At 45.0% G+C, this 16,247-nt stretch overlaps 1 protein-coding gene and 1 non-coding gene across 8 annotated transcripts in view; one reads left to right on the forward strand and one right to left on the reverse strand.

Moving 5' to 3' along the window:
• The window catches only part of CLASP1 (cytoplasmic linker associated protein 1), a 246,209-nt gene that overhangs the window by 56,840 nt on the left and 173,122 nt on the right, over positions 1-16,247 (forward strand). For all 7 annotated transcript variants that reach the window (XM_067549649.1, XM_067549648.1, XM_067549650.1 and 4 more), the window contains exon 3: positions 15,934-16,012. In XM_067549649.1, coding sequence (XP_067405750.1) covers positions 15,934-16,012 — 79 coding nt within the window. The remainder of the gene's footprint in view (positions 1-15,933; positions 16,013-16,247) is intronic.
• Positions 14,324-14,448, reverse strand: LOC137154267 (U4atac minor spliceosomal RNA). The gene has a single exon (XR_010920187.1). It is a non-coding gene; the product is annotated as a U4atac minor spliceosomal RNA (small nuclear RNA).

Raw genomic sequence — 16,247 nt, forward strand, 5'->3', positions numbered from 1 at the left:
GTAGCTCTCATCTTCCCCACTCCCACTGTCATTTTTATTCATAGACTGAAACAGAAATGTGAGTTTTCCTGCTTTTTCAACTCCCGGTCAGTTTCTTAGCTTTCAGTGAATGACATCAAGGATGAAAATATTATCTGTGCCTTTAAGACAGTGTCTTAACTAACTCCTCTGTCTTGTTTGGCCCAGCTCCATCACCACATAAGCACAGAACAACAACAATCCTATCCAGCCTGTGTCTTTCTTTCCACATGTGACTTTAGTCTGCTGAGAAACTGAAACTGAAAGCCCAGAACTTTCTGGAACTTTCAAGAGCTGGTAGTTAGGCTGGACAGACTAGAGCCATTAATTCATTTTTATGAGACTGTAAGTGTAGGTGTAGCATGTTTGTGATGAGATTTAATTGTAACTTATTTTTTAAACGAGAGAAATTTAGTATTTTATTGATGATTTTAAAAAAAATCAGATTTTTTTGGATTAAAAAAAAATTAATTGATTTTTATCCACCCTGCTAAGAGCTCTCATCTTGCTTGGCTGATATTATATCTAAGGGGAGATCACAAAAGCTATAATTATTCGCTTTTCTCATCCATCCTGACACTAGAAGTTCCTTGGGACTAGTGGAAAACTTCTCTACTATATACACCCAACCATGTTGTTGAGAGTGAGTGACTAATCTAGTAATTTGTTTTATTGGTAAATTTCATTGCCATATGAAGGGCTTTCAGCCTTCCCATAAAGAGAAGAAGGGGACACTCAATTACCTTTTTCTTTCATTGAAAGCTTCTCCTTGCTGTTCCATGATAGTTCTTCAGTGGAGAAGCGAGTTGCAATTGCACTGTGAAAACTTGCAGTGCCAGATTGCTGCTTGTCAGTGGAAAATCACTTTGGAGTTGGAAAAGCCACCATTGGGGCCATGGTCATGGAAGCGTGCAGGGCTATTAATTGTCTCCTGCTACTCACAACTGTGACTCTTGGCAATGTGCAGGGCATGGTGGAAGGATTCGCACCAGTGGGGTTCCCAAACTGCGGCGGGGCAATAGACCTATATAGGCTTATCCCTATTTTAGCACCAGCCCACCTTGCCACAGAGTAAATCAACAGAAAGGGCCTCTTCTCTGTGCTTGTGTGAGCATTGGTGAATCACCAGGGATGCTTCACCAATAGGGTGGTCAAGGAAGGTGCATGACGCGCGTATCCTTAAAAACACAGGCGTGTTCAGAATCTGCAAGTACATTCTTTCCCGACTGGCAGATTACTATTGGCGATGTTGACATGCCAATAGTGATTCTGGGGAGACCCAGCCTACCCCTTGGTCTGCTCATGGAGCATACACCAGCCCCCTGGACAGCACCAAGCAAAGAGTCTGCTATCAGCTCAGCAAGTGCAGAATGATTGAATGTGCTTTTATAGATTGTAGTGATTGTATTTGCGTGAGTAAAATATCCCAATGGCCATAGCTGCTTGCTGTGTCCTGCATAATTACTGTCAGGCCAAGGGGAGGAAAAACCGTCACTAGGGTGGATGGTGGGGGTGGAGCAGTTGTCTGTTGACTTTGAACAGCCAGACACAAAGGCCATTACAAGATCCCAGCGTAGAGCTATATGGTTGAGGGAGGCTTTGAAAGAGCGCTTTAACTGTCAGCCACAGTAGGCTTCTTTGCTGGAGTGTTCTCTGGGCCTGGAGCTTCGGGTGCTGCTATGAATTTGTGTAGTGCTTGCTCTACACTTACAAGTGTGACTGGGAGTTTTCCTGAAGCTATGAATTCTGGGGTGCTTGGCGTGCATTGACAAATAGCGTTTGCTTTGACTACTGCTGTGCATTCTGCGATGTTTGTTGTGAACTGATAGAGAATTTGATTCTCCAAAAATAGACCTTTATTGAGTAGGGGGAAAAAACAGTGCAGAAAATCAATGTGCCAAAAAACCACAGGCAGTGTTATACACATTATTTACAGAGCTTAACTGAGTGAAAACTTACAATTAGAAAGAAAGCAAACATATATGTCCATAAATGTACCCATGAAGTCCATTGTGGCTACCCAAACACCACCCAGGATTCTCACAGGTCAGTGTATGGAAAGCTGTGGTTTGCCTTGCTGTCCTCTGGTGTGGAGTGGCAGGGGTACTGATGGGCCCCATTATGCCACCTGGCATGGGAGGTAGGGAGTAGTGACCATGGAGTTTTCCAAGGACTGCAAAGGGTGGAAAGTCTGGGATTTTTCGAACCTGTAGATCAACCAGGATCTGCAATATTTTGTTTGCTGCCTGGAAAGACTGTTTATGTCCTGGTGCATTTCCTGCTTCAAGTCCTGCTGGGACACCCGGGCCTTTTTCCTGTCCTCTTACTTTCTCCATGTTGTCAGTCATATTGGCCCTCCAACCCTTTCTTTATAGTTCAGTGCAGCACTGGCTTGTAGGATCTGGCAAAACACGTCGTCCCTAGTCCTCTTCATTCTCATCGGCAGGGTCAGGTGTTCTGTGGGCTTGGAGAGGGCACCCCTCAAGGCCGTCCACCAGCAGCTGCTGATACGCAGACAGATGTGCCATTGGATTTACAGTCACAACGGAAAGGGAAAGCTAACATTCAAAACTTCTCTCCCTTATTCCCATGAACACTTTTAATAAGATATACTTATTGACGCTACAGCTTGGAGTACTTCGGCACATCACCGCTCTCCAACTCCAGCCATGGTGAGTACAGCCTGCCAGGGATGAGGATGGGGAAGGGTTTTCTGTTGATGAAGGTATAAAATTTCAGTCCCTATTCCATGTGTACGAGTACAAGAGCAATAGCATGGAATATTGGCACTGTTTTCCATGGTGAGGGTGGTTTTAGCTGATCTCTCACTCCTGAGGGTCCCAAAGACAGAGAACGCAGCTGCGCCTGGTGTCCAGAACTTGCTTGGGCCTGTATGGCCTATGTACGGCAGGGGTGCGGCAACGTGTTCTACCGTGGAGGAAGAAGTAAGGTGGCCATCTCTAGAAACCTTCACGAGAGGATTGCAGAGTATCTCCATGGAAGGGAATCAGTAGAAGAAAAGGGACATCACTAGGTACATAAACAGAGTGCTCCACGTGCCCTGTCCCCACACCTAACTCAGCAGGGGGAATGAAAAGCAAATGCCACTCAGCCTCCGTTTGTTTGTGGTACCTCTAACTCTTCTCAAACGAGTAAAACAATGAAAGGTTGATGCCTTGGTCTTGTTAACTTGGGGGTTAGCCAGGCGCCATCTTTAAATTTTGAACAGTGTAAGGAAAAATGCATGCACACACTTACATGAGTTCCCTTCCCCTTCGTCAGGTGCATCTGTGATTGCCTGGTGGGACTGGCTAGACTGTGGTGGAATCTCAGATATGTCCTTGCTCACAGCATGGCTGGAGTCCCATGCTGCGCCTCCTGCTTCCTTCCCCTCCCTGTTTGTGGCAGGGGTCTCTGTCCCTGGATCCTGGGAGGCATGGAGAAGTGGCAGGTCTGTGACACAGAATCAGATGTATTGTTGTGCTCCGTGGCTTTGTGGTATCCTTCATGAAGTTCCTTCAATTTCATGCAGCACTGCTGCTGAACCCTGTCATAATTTTTTGCCTGCACCCCCTGTGCAATCTGGTAGATATCTGTGTTTCTAGGGCTGGTCCATAGCTGCGATTGCGCAGCCTCTTCTCCCCACAGGCCCAGGAGATCCAATGCCTCCTGTCTACTCCAAGCAGACGTATGTGTAGTGCATGCAGCCGGTGTGGTTGGTTGGGCAATTGCACAAAACAAGGGGGAGCTGCTAGGTGTGCTCACCAAGGTGGGCAAATCAGCAAAAGGCATTTCAAAAACATGCAGCGGGGGGGCGTTAAAGGAGGGGTGTGGACTTGCGATATCTGTGATCCCTGGGCAGAGGAGTTTAAAACAGAGCAAAGCCGTCACTGTTGCAGAGAATGGGACAGCTACTGGAGGACTGTTAGGGTCAACACAGGTCATGCAGTTTCTACACTTGAACTGTCGACGAAAGTAGGTTGACCAGAACTCTGTCATTTGGGGCGGGGGTTTTACTGCATCACTGTAATGGGGTGTTCGTGTTGTCCGGAACCAAATTGGAGTGTGTGCACATGCACATGCACAAATTGGTTGACACAAGGTGATTTACATCAGCCTAACTTTGTAGCATAGACCAGGCCTAAATCTGTCTGTAGTTGGCCATTCAGCTGGCAGCAATAGCGTGCACAGAGCTGTCCGTGGGATTGAAGGATGACCGAACTGGATTTTGAAATTGGGAAGCAGTGCTAGTGGGTTTTACTGCCTAGTGGAGCTGCAGTCTCAGGAGTACAGTTCTAACCGAACAGAGAGGGACAACTGTTCTCTAGGGTGATTGAGAAAGATGCCCCATTGCATCTATAAGGAATCTATTGGCTGCTGTAAAAAAACATCAACAGCAAAAACCCTAAAAGAATAAATTAAACAGTGATCTCTGGGTGAGAGAGATTTACAACATGGTGCAGTGCAGAAATCCCCATCCATCGTGGGGATGAAACTCATACTTCCTTCTCTGGCAGACACAAAGCATCCTAAGGAGGTATAGGGCAAGGATGCAGGGCATATTAAATGGAACCTTTTTCTGCTCAACCTTAAGGAGTAGAGGACTTACCAGTTCGGGAAGAAACTGCCAGCTTTACCTGTCCCACTTGGCTTCTGTCTGCAGATAGAAATGAGACTATCCTGCTGGAGTTCCTTAGCGTGACCCAGTAGCTGAAAACCTGTGCTGTTGCATGAGTGGGACAGTTGGGCTGAGTAATCCACCATCTGTGCAGTCTCCCTCACGCAGCCAATGAAGTGGTTGCAGGCAAAATAGCTGTAGAGTAAGGATGGTGATTGGTGGAGTTAACTCTGATATCACAGTGGTCTAGGGCACTTGGCATGGCATAGATCGGTGTTCTTCATTGCAAGGCCCAGAAGCCTATGGCAGCTCCCATCCATCCTAAGGGCGGCTCCCTGACTCTCTATATTCCAACTTGTTGTATTTTTAAGGTTAGAATGTGTACCGAGCCTATCAAAGTCTGCCTTCTTTACACGTCACATTGACCCTGTGGTATGATGTGTGCCAATAAGTACATCTGAGTATATCCGTTCTATCACAACCATAATATTACCATAGCAACCAACATGTTAATTTAGTAGTTGATGTCGCTCACACTGAAGATTTTTTGCCAAAGTGGCCCCCACTTGAAAAATAGTGAAGATCATTGGCATAGATGCATGCCTGACTATAGCTGTATACCGCACGGGTGTAATTTGTGAAGTCAAAATGGCTGAGAACTTTAAAAATGGGATGGTAATAGACTGCAAAACCCAGTGACAATTGAACCTGATGATATTCTGAACAAAAAGAGCTCTCAACTGCGCTTGTAGCTGTTTCCATCACTTTACACTGGCTCGGTAAGATAGTTTAGGCTTCAGTGACAATCCTGGAATCTTATTATATAGATTCTGCCCTGTTTTATCTCATAAAAGTCCTGCCTGATGATACAAGCAGGGAAGACTCTGGAAGAGGAATATGTCAGTTACAATTGATCAGCCTTCATAAGTCACTAGGTGAATCATTGTGGATGGAAAGGAAGCATTGGTTTAGTGGTTAAAATGGGACTGTGTGTTGGGCGGTCTCAGTTGTCCATGCTCTCTGTGATTGTGGGCAAGTCAATTGGCTGCTCCATGCCTCAGTTTCCCCTTTTGTGTATTGGGGATAAGGCTTGGGTCCTCTCAGACACGTTGTGAAGTTTAATTCATATTTGTAAGATGTTTCAAAGCCTTAGATACAAGATGCCATAGAAGGGCTAAGTAATGTATTATTATTGAGCATCAAATCCCATTTTGTACGTAATCAACATGTATCTTCTAATAATTAGCGCTCTCTAGTGGTTTACATCTTCCAGCAATTTTTTGCAACACCTCTGCAGGTAGGTGAGCATTCTTTCCATCTTCCTGATGCAGAAATCGAGTCAGAATTTTGAGAGATCCCCCCGCTGCCCCCCCATTTCAAGGCCACAGAGGGAGATGATGTGAGGGTCAGGATTAGAACCTGGGTATTCCTGGATGTTAGTCCAGTGAACCGCTCACAAACCTGGGCTGTATCTGTGGAAGGAATATGGACAGCTGAGGTTGAAACAGGTTCATATTCATTTTATTGAAGCCCCGGGGCCATGCCATTCTGCAGTGGCGGGAGGGCCAGAATTCCCTTGGCAGTTCTAAGATGTGGGCATGCAGCCCCACAACCACAACGTTTCCTGAGGTAAGGAGTAGATTTACCAGCTCTGGCTGCCTTCTGGTAAGTTGTCTTAAAGATTTGTGCTTGCCATACTGTCCGAATTTTGAAACCCCAAAATGGCTCTGTTGTGCTGGGTTAGGATGCTGTGCTGCAGTGGGTGCTGAAGTTGGTTGACCCTTCCCCACCAGCCAGATAGCCATTTTGATGGGATAAAGAGAGAGAGCCATCACTGACATCAGGGCTCTGTCTACAGTAGGTTTTATGGGAAACTTACCATTGCAGTAGCACCAGTGCATCTCCCCCAGTGGTAGCTGGTATAGCCCAGCTGGTCACCAGTGATTTAACCACCGTGTCATCCAGACGAGTTGTGAGTGTGGTTAGACTAGCAAAGCCACTTGTGCTCCGCAGAGCATTCGTGCAACAGGAGATTCCCACGAGAAGTCTAATGTAGACCAGCCCAGTGGTCAAACACTACTCCTCATTATACAGCTATCATCTCACAGTGACCAATCTTGCTACTTCAGAAAAAATGAATTGTCCCCCCCCTCTCGAATAATTCACCCATCCAGTTGTGCAATGCAGAATGTGGCAGGGACAAAGTAGATGGGAGACTCTCTCTGGTACTTGTAGACTTTTATTCCCATTTTATGGGTGGGAAGCTGAGGCATGGAAAGACTGAATGATTTGGCTAAGGTTACACAGGAAGTCTGTGGCAGAATAGGGAACAGAATCCAGGAATTGACTCTCAAGTCCTAGGCTAGTGCCCTAACCACTGAACCATCTTTCTTGGCTCCCATAGGGAATCAGTTTACACCCGAAAGCATATGTCTTAATTTCCTAGATCATCATATTTGGGTTTTGTACAAACGTTCATTCTCATAAAACTATTCAGTCCTCTTAAAAGTCTAGCCCCAGTATTTTTACTGGACATTCAGTGGCAGTGAAGTCCATAGGTTCACGCTCAGCTGCATTTCCTTACACTGTTCTCAACTTCCTGCCTTTTAATTCCATTGAGGCTCTTGTATTAAGACAGAGGACTGCTGGGTTTTCACTGTGCTCATATAGTGTATTATGTCGGAGTCAGGCCCCCTTGTGGGCCTTATGCCAGTTCCCAGAATATATTCCTGCAGGGGACTAGCTCTAGCTACCCTTTTAATCTTTTTAAAATCGCCAACATTTAAACAAATTCTCCACATCATCTTTCTGGGATTTGCCTCAGATCCCGATAAAGGATGTAAAGCTCTGCAGTAGCTCTCACTCCCACTGGATCTGTAAAAGAAAAAGGGAATTTTCTGCAGCAGCTTTTTTTTCTTTTGAAAAGGGCTTGTGTGATTCATTTAAACGTGTTGATTTAGTCATTTCTACACAGGGTCACACTACCCATTCCTGGGGCTTCTGCCAGACAAAATAATCACTTTGCCCCCCCCAGTGCAACGTCACTGTGATGGGCAGGACAAATTGGAGACTCTCTTACGGGTAGAATGTGGGGTGGTCCCATGAACTTGTAGGCCCCACTTCCCATTTGTATCCAAACTGGTTGGTTTGGGAATGGCAAAAAACCCCAGTGAGCTCAGAGGTGGGTGGACGTGGTGTGTGGGTGGTTTGGGGGGGGGGGGGAGGAGGAGATAGGGAAATGAGCTGGGCGTTGGTCTCTCACCCCTGCCCCGCCCTTACTCCCAGAGCAGCTGTTGGGAAACTGATGGAATCATATCAACATCACTTCCTGCTAGTGTCATAGACCTGCCGTAATGGCAGAGGTGTGATCCTAATGCAGAGATGACAGGGTTAAATGTGAGGGGCAGGAAAGATGGAGAAGCAGGAAAAAAATAAGGTGGGTGGCGGCTGAGAACAGGAAGGGAAGCTGAAAGTAGCAGAGATACTTTGGGACCAAATCTGGACAGACCTCTGAATATCACTCTGCCCCACCATCCTTCCCCTCTGACTGAAGGAGCAGCATGCATGGGTCTGCAGGGAGCAGTCCCCAGCTCTCATTAAGTGGAGCAAGGGTTGCTGCAATGCGTGCTGGCCTTTGAGGGCATTGCTGGAGTAGGAGAATTTGGGATCCTTGTAGATGTTGCCAGAAGAGGAAAGGCAGCCTGGACAAACAAATTAGGAGAACCTGGGAAATAGAGCATGTGGGGAAGGAGGCTGTAGCATGGCTTGGGGTGGGGGGACGGTTAAAGCACTTGCCAGTCTGAACTGGTGAGCTGTTGTGTGCCATGCTGAGGTCCTGCAGTAGCAATGCTTTCCATAGTGTAGGCAGGAGCCCTAGACTTGTATCATCTTCCAGCTCCGGATCACAAACTGGTTTGAAGCCCCCAGTCACATCTGACTTTTCCCAGTGGTAGGCAGCCGTTGTCTATATGAACATTTAGTTTGTGGCGAGCTGGGGTGTGAATCTGCCCTGCACTAGCCTGTCATGCCCTAAGGGTCTGCCTGGGTCCTGCTGATGCACGCTAACAGTTTATTGGTGTCTTTTATTCTCCTGTTTCAAAGTGCCCGAGTCCATTGCTCTGCAGACAACAAAGTGTCCTCTTCCCAGCATTCCACAGTGGAATGCTTTGCTCTGGGTGGAATGACTCAAATCAGCTTAATTTTAGATATGTGCAGAAAAGCAGCTGAAAAGTGTAAACTTCTGTGATTTCCCCCATCCCCCTTACCCAAATCCAGAGCAGATGGCTGGATCCTTGTCAGCTTCTTGGAACAGAAAAATGTATGCCTCGGCGGAGCACTGGAAGGGAGAAGCTGTCGCAGCTGTAACCCTGTTGCTGCTAGCAAGAATGATCTCTGCTGAGTGACAAATCCATGCGTCACCAGCTAAAATTGACGTTACTATTGCATAGCTGTTGAAGGCAGTTTCTGTACCACACATGATGCTTAAGCCAGGATGGATGATGTCCAGTGCTTAGGGAGAGAGACTGAGCATCAAGGTTTCTGGCTGCTTTTCCCCACTCAGCCATTGGTGTGGTCTGAGACTTGGTCCAAGTCATTCAGGGTTCGTCTACCTTAGAGCATTGTACTGCTTTAACTGTACTGGTATAGGTTAAAGCTGTATGATCCCGCCAGTGTGGATGCAGTTATACTGGTATAAAGATGCTTTATGCCGATATAGCTATTCCCATATGGGAAAAGGGATCACTATACTGGTATCAGTCACCTTTATACCAGTAAAACTGTGCACACACTAAGGTTCTTACTAGAATAACCATAATGGGAAAAAAATCCCACACCTAACAGAAACAGCGACAGCAGGACAAACGTGTGTAGACCAGGCCTCAGACCTGAGTTTTCAAGATTCCTCTTATTTTGGGTGCCTTTAGATTGTGGGTGCCCAATTTACAGTATTAGTGGATGCTCATTGCATCTGAAAACTAGGTTGTAGATGCATCAAATTGGGTACTCAAAAAGGGAGGCACCCAAAGTTAGTGAATATTTGAAGACGTAGGCTGAAATCACTCTGTGCCTCAGTTTCCTCATCTGTAAAATGAGGATAATGCTACTTTCCTCAAGGGGGGGGGAGTTTAAAATTTTTGAACTGATGATATCACCTAGAGCTCATGTAGCCCTTTTGTTTGTAGATCTCAAAGCACTTTCCAAAGGAGGTCACTATTTTGCACTCCTATACCACCTTCTAGCAGAGAATACTAATTATTATTTTCTATTTTTTAATATCTACTCACATACTTATCCAGCTGAATTCTGGAAGGCACAAAATCTTATCCTTTTCCTAATAATTCTTTGCTCTTATTTCGCACTTTTCATGCGCAAATCTCAAGGCCCCGTATGAGAGAAGTTAAACAGTATTATCCCAATTTTACAGATAGGGAAACTGAGGCACAGAAACATCCCAGAGCTGCACAACAGGTGATGACAGAGTACACTTAAGTGTATCTTGCATGCTGGATCTTATCATCTGTTTCTGCTACGCCTGGTAAACGCTTGCAATTGCGCTGGAGTGATGGTAGCCTGTGTGTCATCTCCACTATGCAGGGCTGCCTCCAGGCATTTCAGCAACACCCAAATATTAAAGGGCAGCCATTTTGTGAAGTCCTTTGAAGACATTTTTTGACAGCTTGTAAAAACATGAGGTGCGACTTCCCTTTCAGCAGTGGGATGGGGGGATATTAAACTCTGGTAATTGACAGGAGCCTCGGACGCCTGGAGTAGACAGAGCAGTTAGAGAGCAAGGCAGAGGAGGAGAGAATTTGCTTTCAGCAATTAGCTGCTACAGCAGATTTTTTTTTTAAACCAACAAAAAAGGTTCAGCGGATGCCAAGTACATGAAATTCTGGTTGGCATGAATTGAGTATTGATATGTTTGTGGAATCCCAGCAGCTGCCACACAAGCATCGCCAAGCAGGCGAAGCAAGCAAGATAAATGGATAGGAGTATGGGCCTGTGGAGCTCTGCAATGGCTCTTAATTGACTATTTGCCCTGAATCTAAGGTCCTTCAGAACTCTTGATGGGCTGGATATGAATCTGAGGTCCTTGGGCTGGATATGGATCGCTTCCTTCTCTCTGACTCTCCATTGAGGATCCATACAGCTAACAGGACCGAGAGCGAAAGCCAGTGGCAATGTTTTTGGTGGAGGGCTGTGGAACTCCATGCCACTGGAGATCACAATAAGGTTGTCTTACTATTTTCAGCGTATCATGTCTCTTTGAACAGGCCTTCTGTCAGTAAAGAAGGCTAGTCCATTTCTGGGAGTCATTCTTTAATCTTCAGCCCCCAAAGTGATCCTTCAGAAGCACTGTGCAGTGAACTGGGCTTTCTCCACATCAAAATTTAATGTATTAATTCACAGATCTGGTGCCTAGGTTCACAGGGAGGGATACATTACAAATTCACAGCCAGATAGAAATAGTACAGGTGGAAGAGCATCTCTTTGCCACTTGTTTCAGTTGCTAAACCCTTCCAGCTCTCCTTTGCCCCACGTGCCAGGCTCCCTGCACCCCACTTTCTCTCACAGGACCTTGTTGAGTGTTCTTCATTCATTCCTGGCTCAGACAAAGCTTGCGGCACTGCCACAGGTAAACTGGGGTAACCTGCCCCAATGCAAGTTGCAGTGCACTAGAGCGAACCGTGTCTACGCTAGGGGATTGTACAGGTGCAGCTACAGCAGTGGCTAAAATCTCAGGATAAATTACAATAATATTAATAATACTTAGCTCGTATATAGCACTTTTCATCAGTAGCTCTCAAAAGGCTTTATGAAGGAAGAAAGTATCATTAGCCCCATTTGAAAGATCTGGAAAATAAGATGCAGAGGGGTGACATGACTAGGCCTAAGGAGGGCTGGATGGGGCCTATAGGCAGGATCTTACCCACTGCAATCAGCCTCTGCTCAGCCAAGGATGGCTTTTCAAACCCTTGATGATCCGATCTTGATCAGCTCCAGTGGGACTCCCTATCTACAGGTGTAATATGACGACTTTTCTGCCCCTCCAGCAGCTTTGGGGAGTGGGTGAAAGATCAGGTGTGGTAATTAAATCCTGACCTCCCACGTGGCAAGCAGTAGCACTGGGTCACCCTGACTACTGATTTTTAAATAGCCCTGTAATTACTGTGGTGGTTTGGGCCTTGGGCTAATTTTAAATTCTGATTAGAGATGCAGCCAGTAAAAGTCTTAGGAGGCTTATCTGCTGCTCCATTGTCGGATGCTAGGGGCTGGAGGAAGGTTAATTGTTGGTTTATATTTAGACGGTGAGTCCCACTCTTGTTCCTCTCACTTTTCCAAGCATGTAGCAAGGCAATTAAAGTTGGATGAGATTGGTGCCCTACTCCCCTGGGAACATGACCTGCCATTGTAGCTGGAATAGTGCTACGGGCAGCGGGCATCCTGCTTCTACTTAGCAAGAAATGCGGTCATGTAATGTATGTCCCAGATGTGAGTGGCTGTGAATGTTATCCATGGTCTAAAATATCTTGTGGGGTTATTTAAATGAGAATATTCTACCACTCTGGCCTGGCCTGTACCTAAAATTTAGAGTGATCTTGCTTTGGCGCTAGTTAAATTGACCTAAGCCCTGGTATAGACAGAGCTAGTTGGATGGATGGATGAATCCTTCTATCAACCGGGGCGGGTTAACTACAGTGATGGAAGAGCTCCATCTGTCGCTGTAGCAAGTATCTACACCACCGCGCTGCAGCTGTGCCACTGTAGCATCGGTATGTAGACCAGCCCACAGTTGATAAGACAGTTTGTGGATCCTTGAGTTGTTTATGTAGGACCTATGCTGTTTGTGTTTTGCTGCTGCACTGCCAAAAAGAGCACAGAGTAACTCTCAGACCATGTGGATAATGGTAGGGCCTGCTCCAGCTCCCTCTGAAGTCAATGGTCAAACTCCCATTGCTTCAGTGGTGCGGAACACAGTCTCTGGTGCACAAATGTGGAGGTGAAAATGAGCCAATGCAGGGGGAAATCCTTTACTTCCTAGGTCCTCCTGCCAGCATGTAGCAACTACTACAGAGTTAAAAAGCACACTTCATAAAGTATTTGACTGTGTCCCTTTAACTGATGGAGAAATACTTAACCAGTTGGAGATGCTTTAGATCACTGATGAACTGGGTAGCTGGAAGTTACAAAAGATTACTTATTAAACTAGAAGCACCATCACTTTTTCCATTCCAACTCCCCAGAAATTGTTTTATCTCATTTCACATCAGTGTTTCAGTTTAAACTTGGTATGCGTCCTTCACCTATTACTGAAAGGGCTACTCCGGTTTCTTTTACCTAATCATGGGGTGTCTCTACTAGCAAGCGTACTTATTAAGAGCTTTTTAATCACTGAATCTTTGTAAACTAAGCAACTGCAATAACAGCATAAGCTACAGTGACTGCCGAGGAAAATGAAATTATGTGAAAAATGGTGATTGAAGGATTAAATGTATGGAGGTTTTTATTAGCATACACCATCGTATAATAAAGTTTGCAATAAAGTCCATCTTTACTGAGAGCCGAATGCACACATTTATATTTTGTGTTGGCTATAGTTCTTTGCATGATGATTTCCATAGACCCATGTTTGGAATAAAATGAGAAACTGAGTGAAAAACAGGCACAGAGATATATATGGAGCCTGGCTGGTTTTTCTGTATAGAAATTGCAAAACACTGGACTAGATAGTGTATTTAAAAAACAAGGACCCCCTCCCCCCCCCAACCACACACACACACACACCTCTTCTCTTTCATTCTGAAGTGTCTAGTAACACATGCTGATGTAATGGGGACATCACTTCATTATCATAGCATAGCCATCTCTTCTCTTTTGTCATCCTTGCCCTTTGTGTATCTTATGGGAAACTTTTTGCTCTCTAGGTTGAGGGAAAGTCTTCATATTACATTGGAATACTGTTCAGATTGATTTTTCAAACTCTCTATCACATTTTACAAGCAAATGTACCTGGGCTTCATAGTTGGTAAAATGCTGAGGCAGCATCGTCTAATTTAAGGTATTGCCCTGGAATAGGAAATCTGCAAGAAGAGACTTGCAAAGAGGACTGTTAAGGAAGCTGTGTAATAAATGTAAGTGCAGTGTAATTAAACATTCCTAACAATCATAACTCAGCCTTGCATCCCTTTGCTATCTTTGGAAATCCGGCACTGTTCTTGCTTTTGCAACACTGCAAGAGACAAGTTTAGCAGGGGAAGAGAGAGCGTGTGTCTTGCTGTCAGGGCCGGGAGCATTATTGCTGATTACTGTTTTGATGACGTGCTAAGGTGGAATGTTCAAACTCTAGTTAAAAAGAGTAAGTTAAGTAGATGCACTTCGGTTCGATCTTAAAATGACCAGCAAGCGTTTACCAGCGATCGTTGTGCCATCTAGCGGCTTTTCTTTCTAACCACTTCATGTAAACGGGAAGGGAAAGGAAGGTGTTTTTCCGTTGCACTCCCCTTCCTCCCCCCCCCTTAAAGCAAGACTGGGGGAGGAGCGCGAGGCTGGGGATCTACAGAGTTTTATTGCATTTCTTTGTAGTGGAGAAGGGGAATAGGAAAGAGAAAACGGAGAACGGTAGCGCACCTCAAACAGCCCGTTTACACTGTCATTACAACGATTAGAAGGGTGCAGTAAGCAGCAGGTTCCAAAAATTGCACCACATGAAAGCCGAAGCTTCTGGGCGCTGTAGTGTTGTGCTGGCGTTAGCAGTACTGTTCTCACTAGCCGTTCATTGAACAGTAGCGCAACCCCAAGATAAGGACGGTTAGGGAGCTAGTCGGCGGGGAGTGCAGGGAGGGACGCTGGCTGGCTAGTTCGGTTATGGCGACCGCCTGTTCTGCGCCTGCTGTCTTCGCTCGCAGCCCGGCTCGGAGATGCGGTCCGGTACGCTGCCGCGCCTCCCGCTGGCGTTTTTATGGCCGCTGACCCCCTTTTAATACGGGTTTGGCCGACTTTCACGACTGTACCCATAGTGCACTGCGCCACCCAGCGTGGCTATTTGCATATGCTGATGGCGAGGCTGCCCTGCAGTGCGTGACGCGTCTCCCACATGGGGAAAAGGGAACAACGCGGCTAAGGCACCTGTGTGTGCTGCTCTCGGCTGCTGTGTGAAGGAGCGGAGGATAGTAATAAATAATGATCTAAAATTAACCCAGCTTCACTAAATGCTAGGAAAGGTCACCTGCCCTGTACTAGGATGGAGCTAATAAAACCAGACCCACACAGAACACAAACCAAGCCCCCAGTCTAATGGTATTGTATTTGCCCTAAGTGAGTGGGGGTGCAGGGGTGTAGAATTTTTTGCAAACCGAACTTAGTATGCATAAAGCAGTTTACAAAGTATTTATTGCCTACCACTTATTTGTTATGCTTAGCAAAGTAGTACTAAGAGAGGGTACTGAGAATATTATTAATTATTGTAGGTTGCACTTGTGTAACCTTTTATTAATATTAATACAAGGTATTATTGTCTATTCTTAATTAACATTTATTTAGCACTTTGCAAAATATAATTAATCCTTGCACTCCTTATTCAGCGCATTCAAATAATAATATGATATCCAATTCTTATATGGTGCTTTTCATCAGTACATCTCAAAGAGCTTCACAATCTCTTAATGTATTTAAAACTATTCTATTTATTAAAGGGATACCATAAATGATAAAGAAAAAATCATGATGTAAACATACATCCTTTACACTGTAGACAGAAATACTTTTAATACAAAATCCATTAATTAGTCCCTATTTATTGCTGTTAGATTAATTTTTTTTTCTAAACTTGGATAATAAAATCAATTAACTCAGTTGTATTATACATTATTTAGTAATAAATTATAACTAATATACATTATTTGTATATTTATTAGTAATTAGACATAATACATTGCACATATATATAATAAATAATTTAAGAACATGACCATGAAAGTGATTATAATGATTGATTGTCTGGGTTGCAATTTGTTTAAAAATCCCTCATCCTCTCATTGTTCCTGTGAGGTAGGTAAGTAATCTTCTTTATGGCCATGCTCTATGCTGGACAGGTCTAAATGGCGAACGTTGCACTGAAATAATTTGAAATACATTGCAATGGGAACTCCTTACATGATGCATGACCAATTTGTTTCTCTTTCATGGGTGCATGTATTCCAGCGCTGCTGCTACAGGGAAGCCCCTTCAGTCTTGCCTATCCTGATGTTTTGTGACTAGGTCCACGCTAACGTGTTGTCTTTGTTGTGTATTTGCAGGTGGTTCTGCTGGGGATGGACATCCTGTCTGCACTAGTGTCACGGTTACAGGATCGCTTTAAAGCTCAGATAGGCACAGGTAAAGTATAAGGGATCATTAGCCCATCTGAAATATATTCACCTAAATTCTGCCCTCAGTCACACCTCTGCAGCCTCATTGATTTAAAGGAGGTTACCTGGCTGTAATGAAAAAGCAGAAATGCAGTCCATTGTTGCTAATCTGAATTATTTTGTTAACATTGCATATACCACAGAGGCTGCATCATTCGGACTGGTACTTCACAACTTCTGCCAACATGAGTTAAAAGTGACAG

This window comes from Emydura macquarii, unplaced genomic scaffold, assembly GCF_026122565.2.
Source record: "Emydura macquarii macquarii isolate MOO-44397 ecotype Brisbane River unplaced genomic scaffold, CSIRO-AGI_Emac_v2 contig_1253, whole genome shotgun sequence".
Classification (NCBI taxonomy): domain Eukaryota; kingdom Metazoa; phylum Chordata; order Testudines; family Chelidae; genus Emydura; species Emydura macquarii.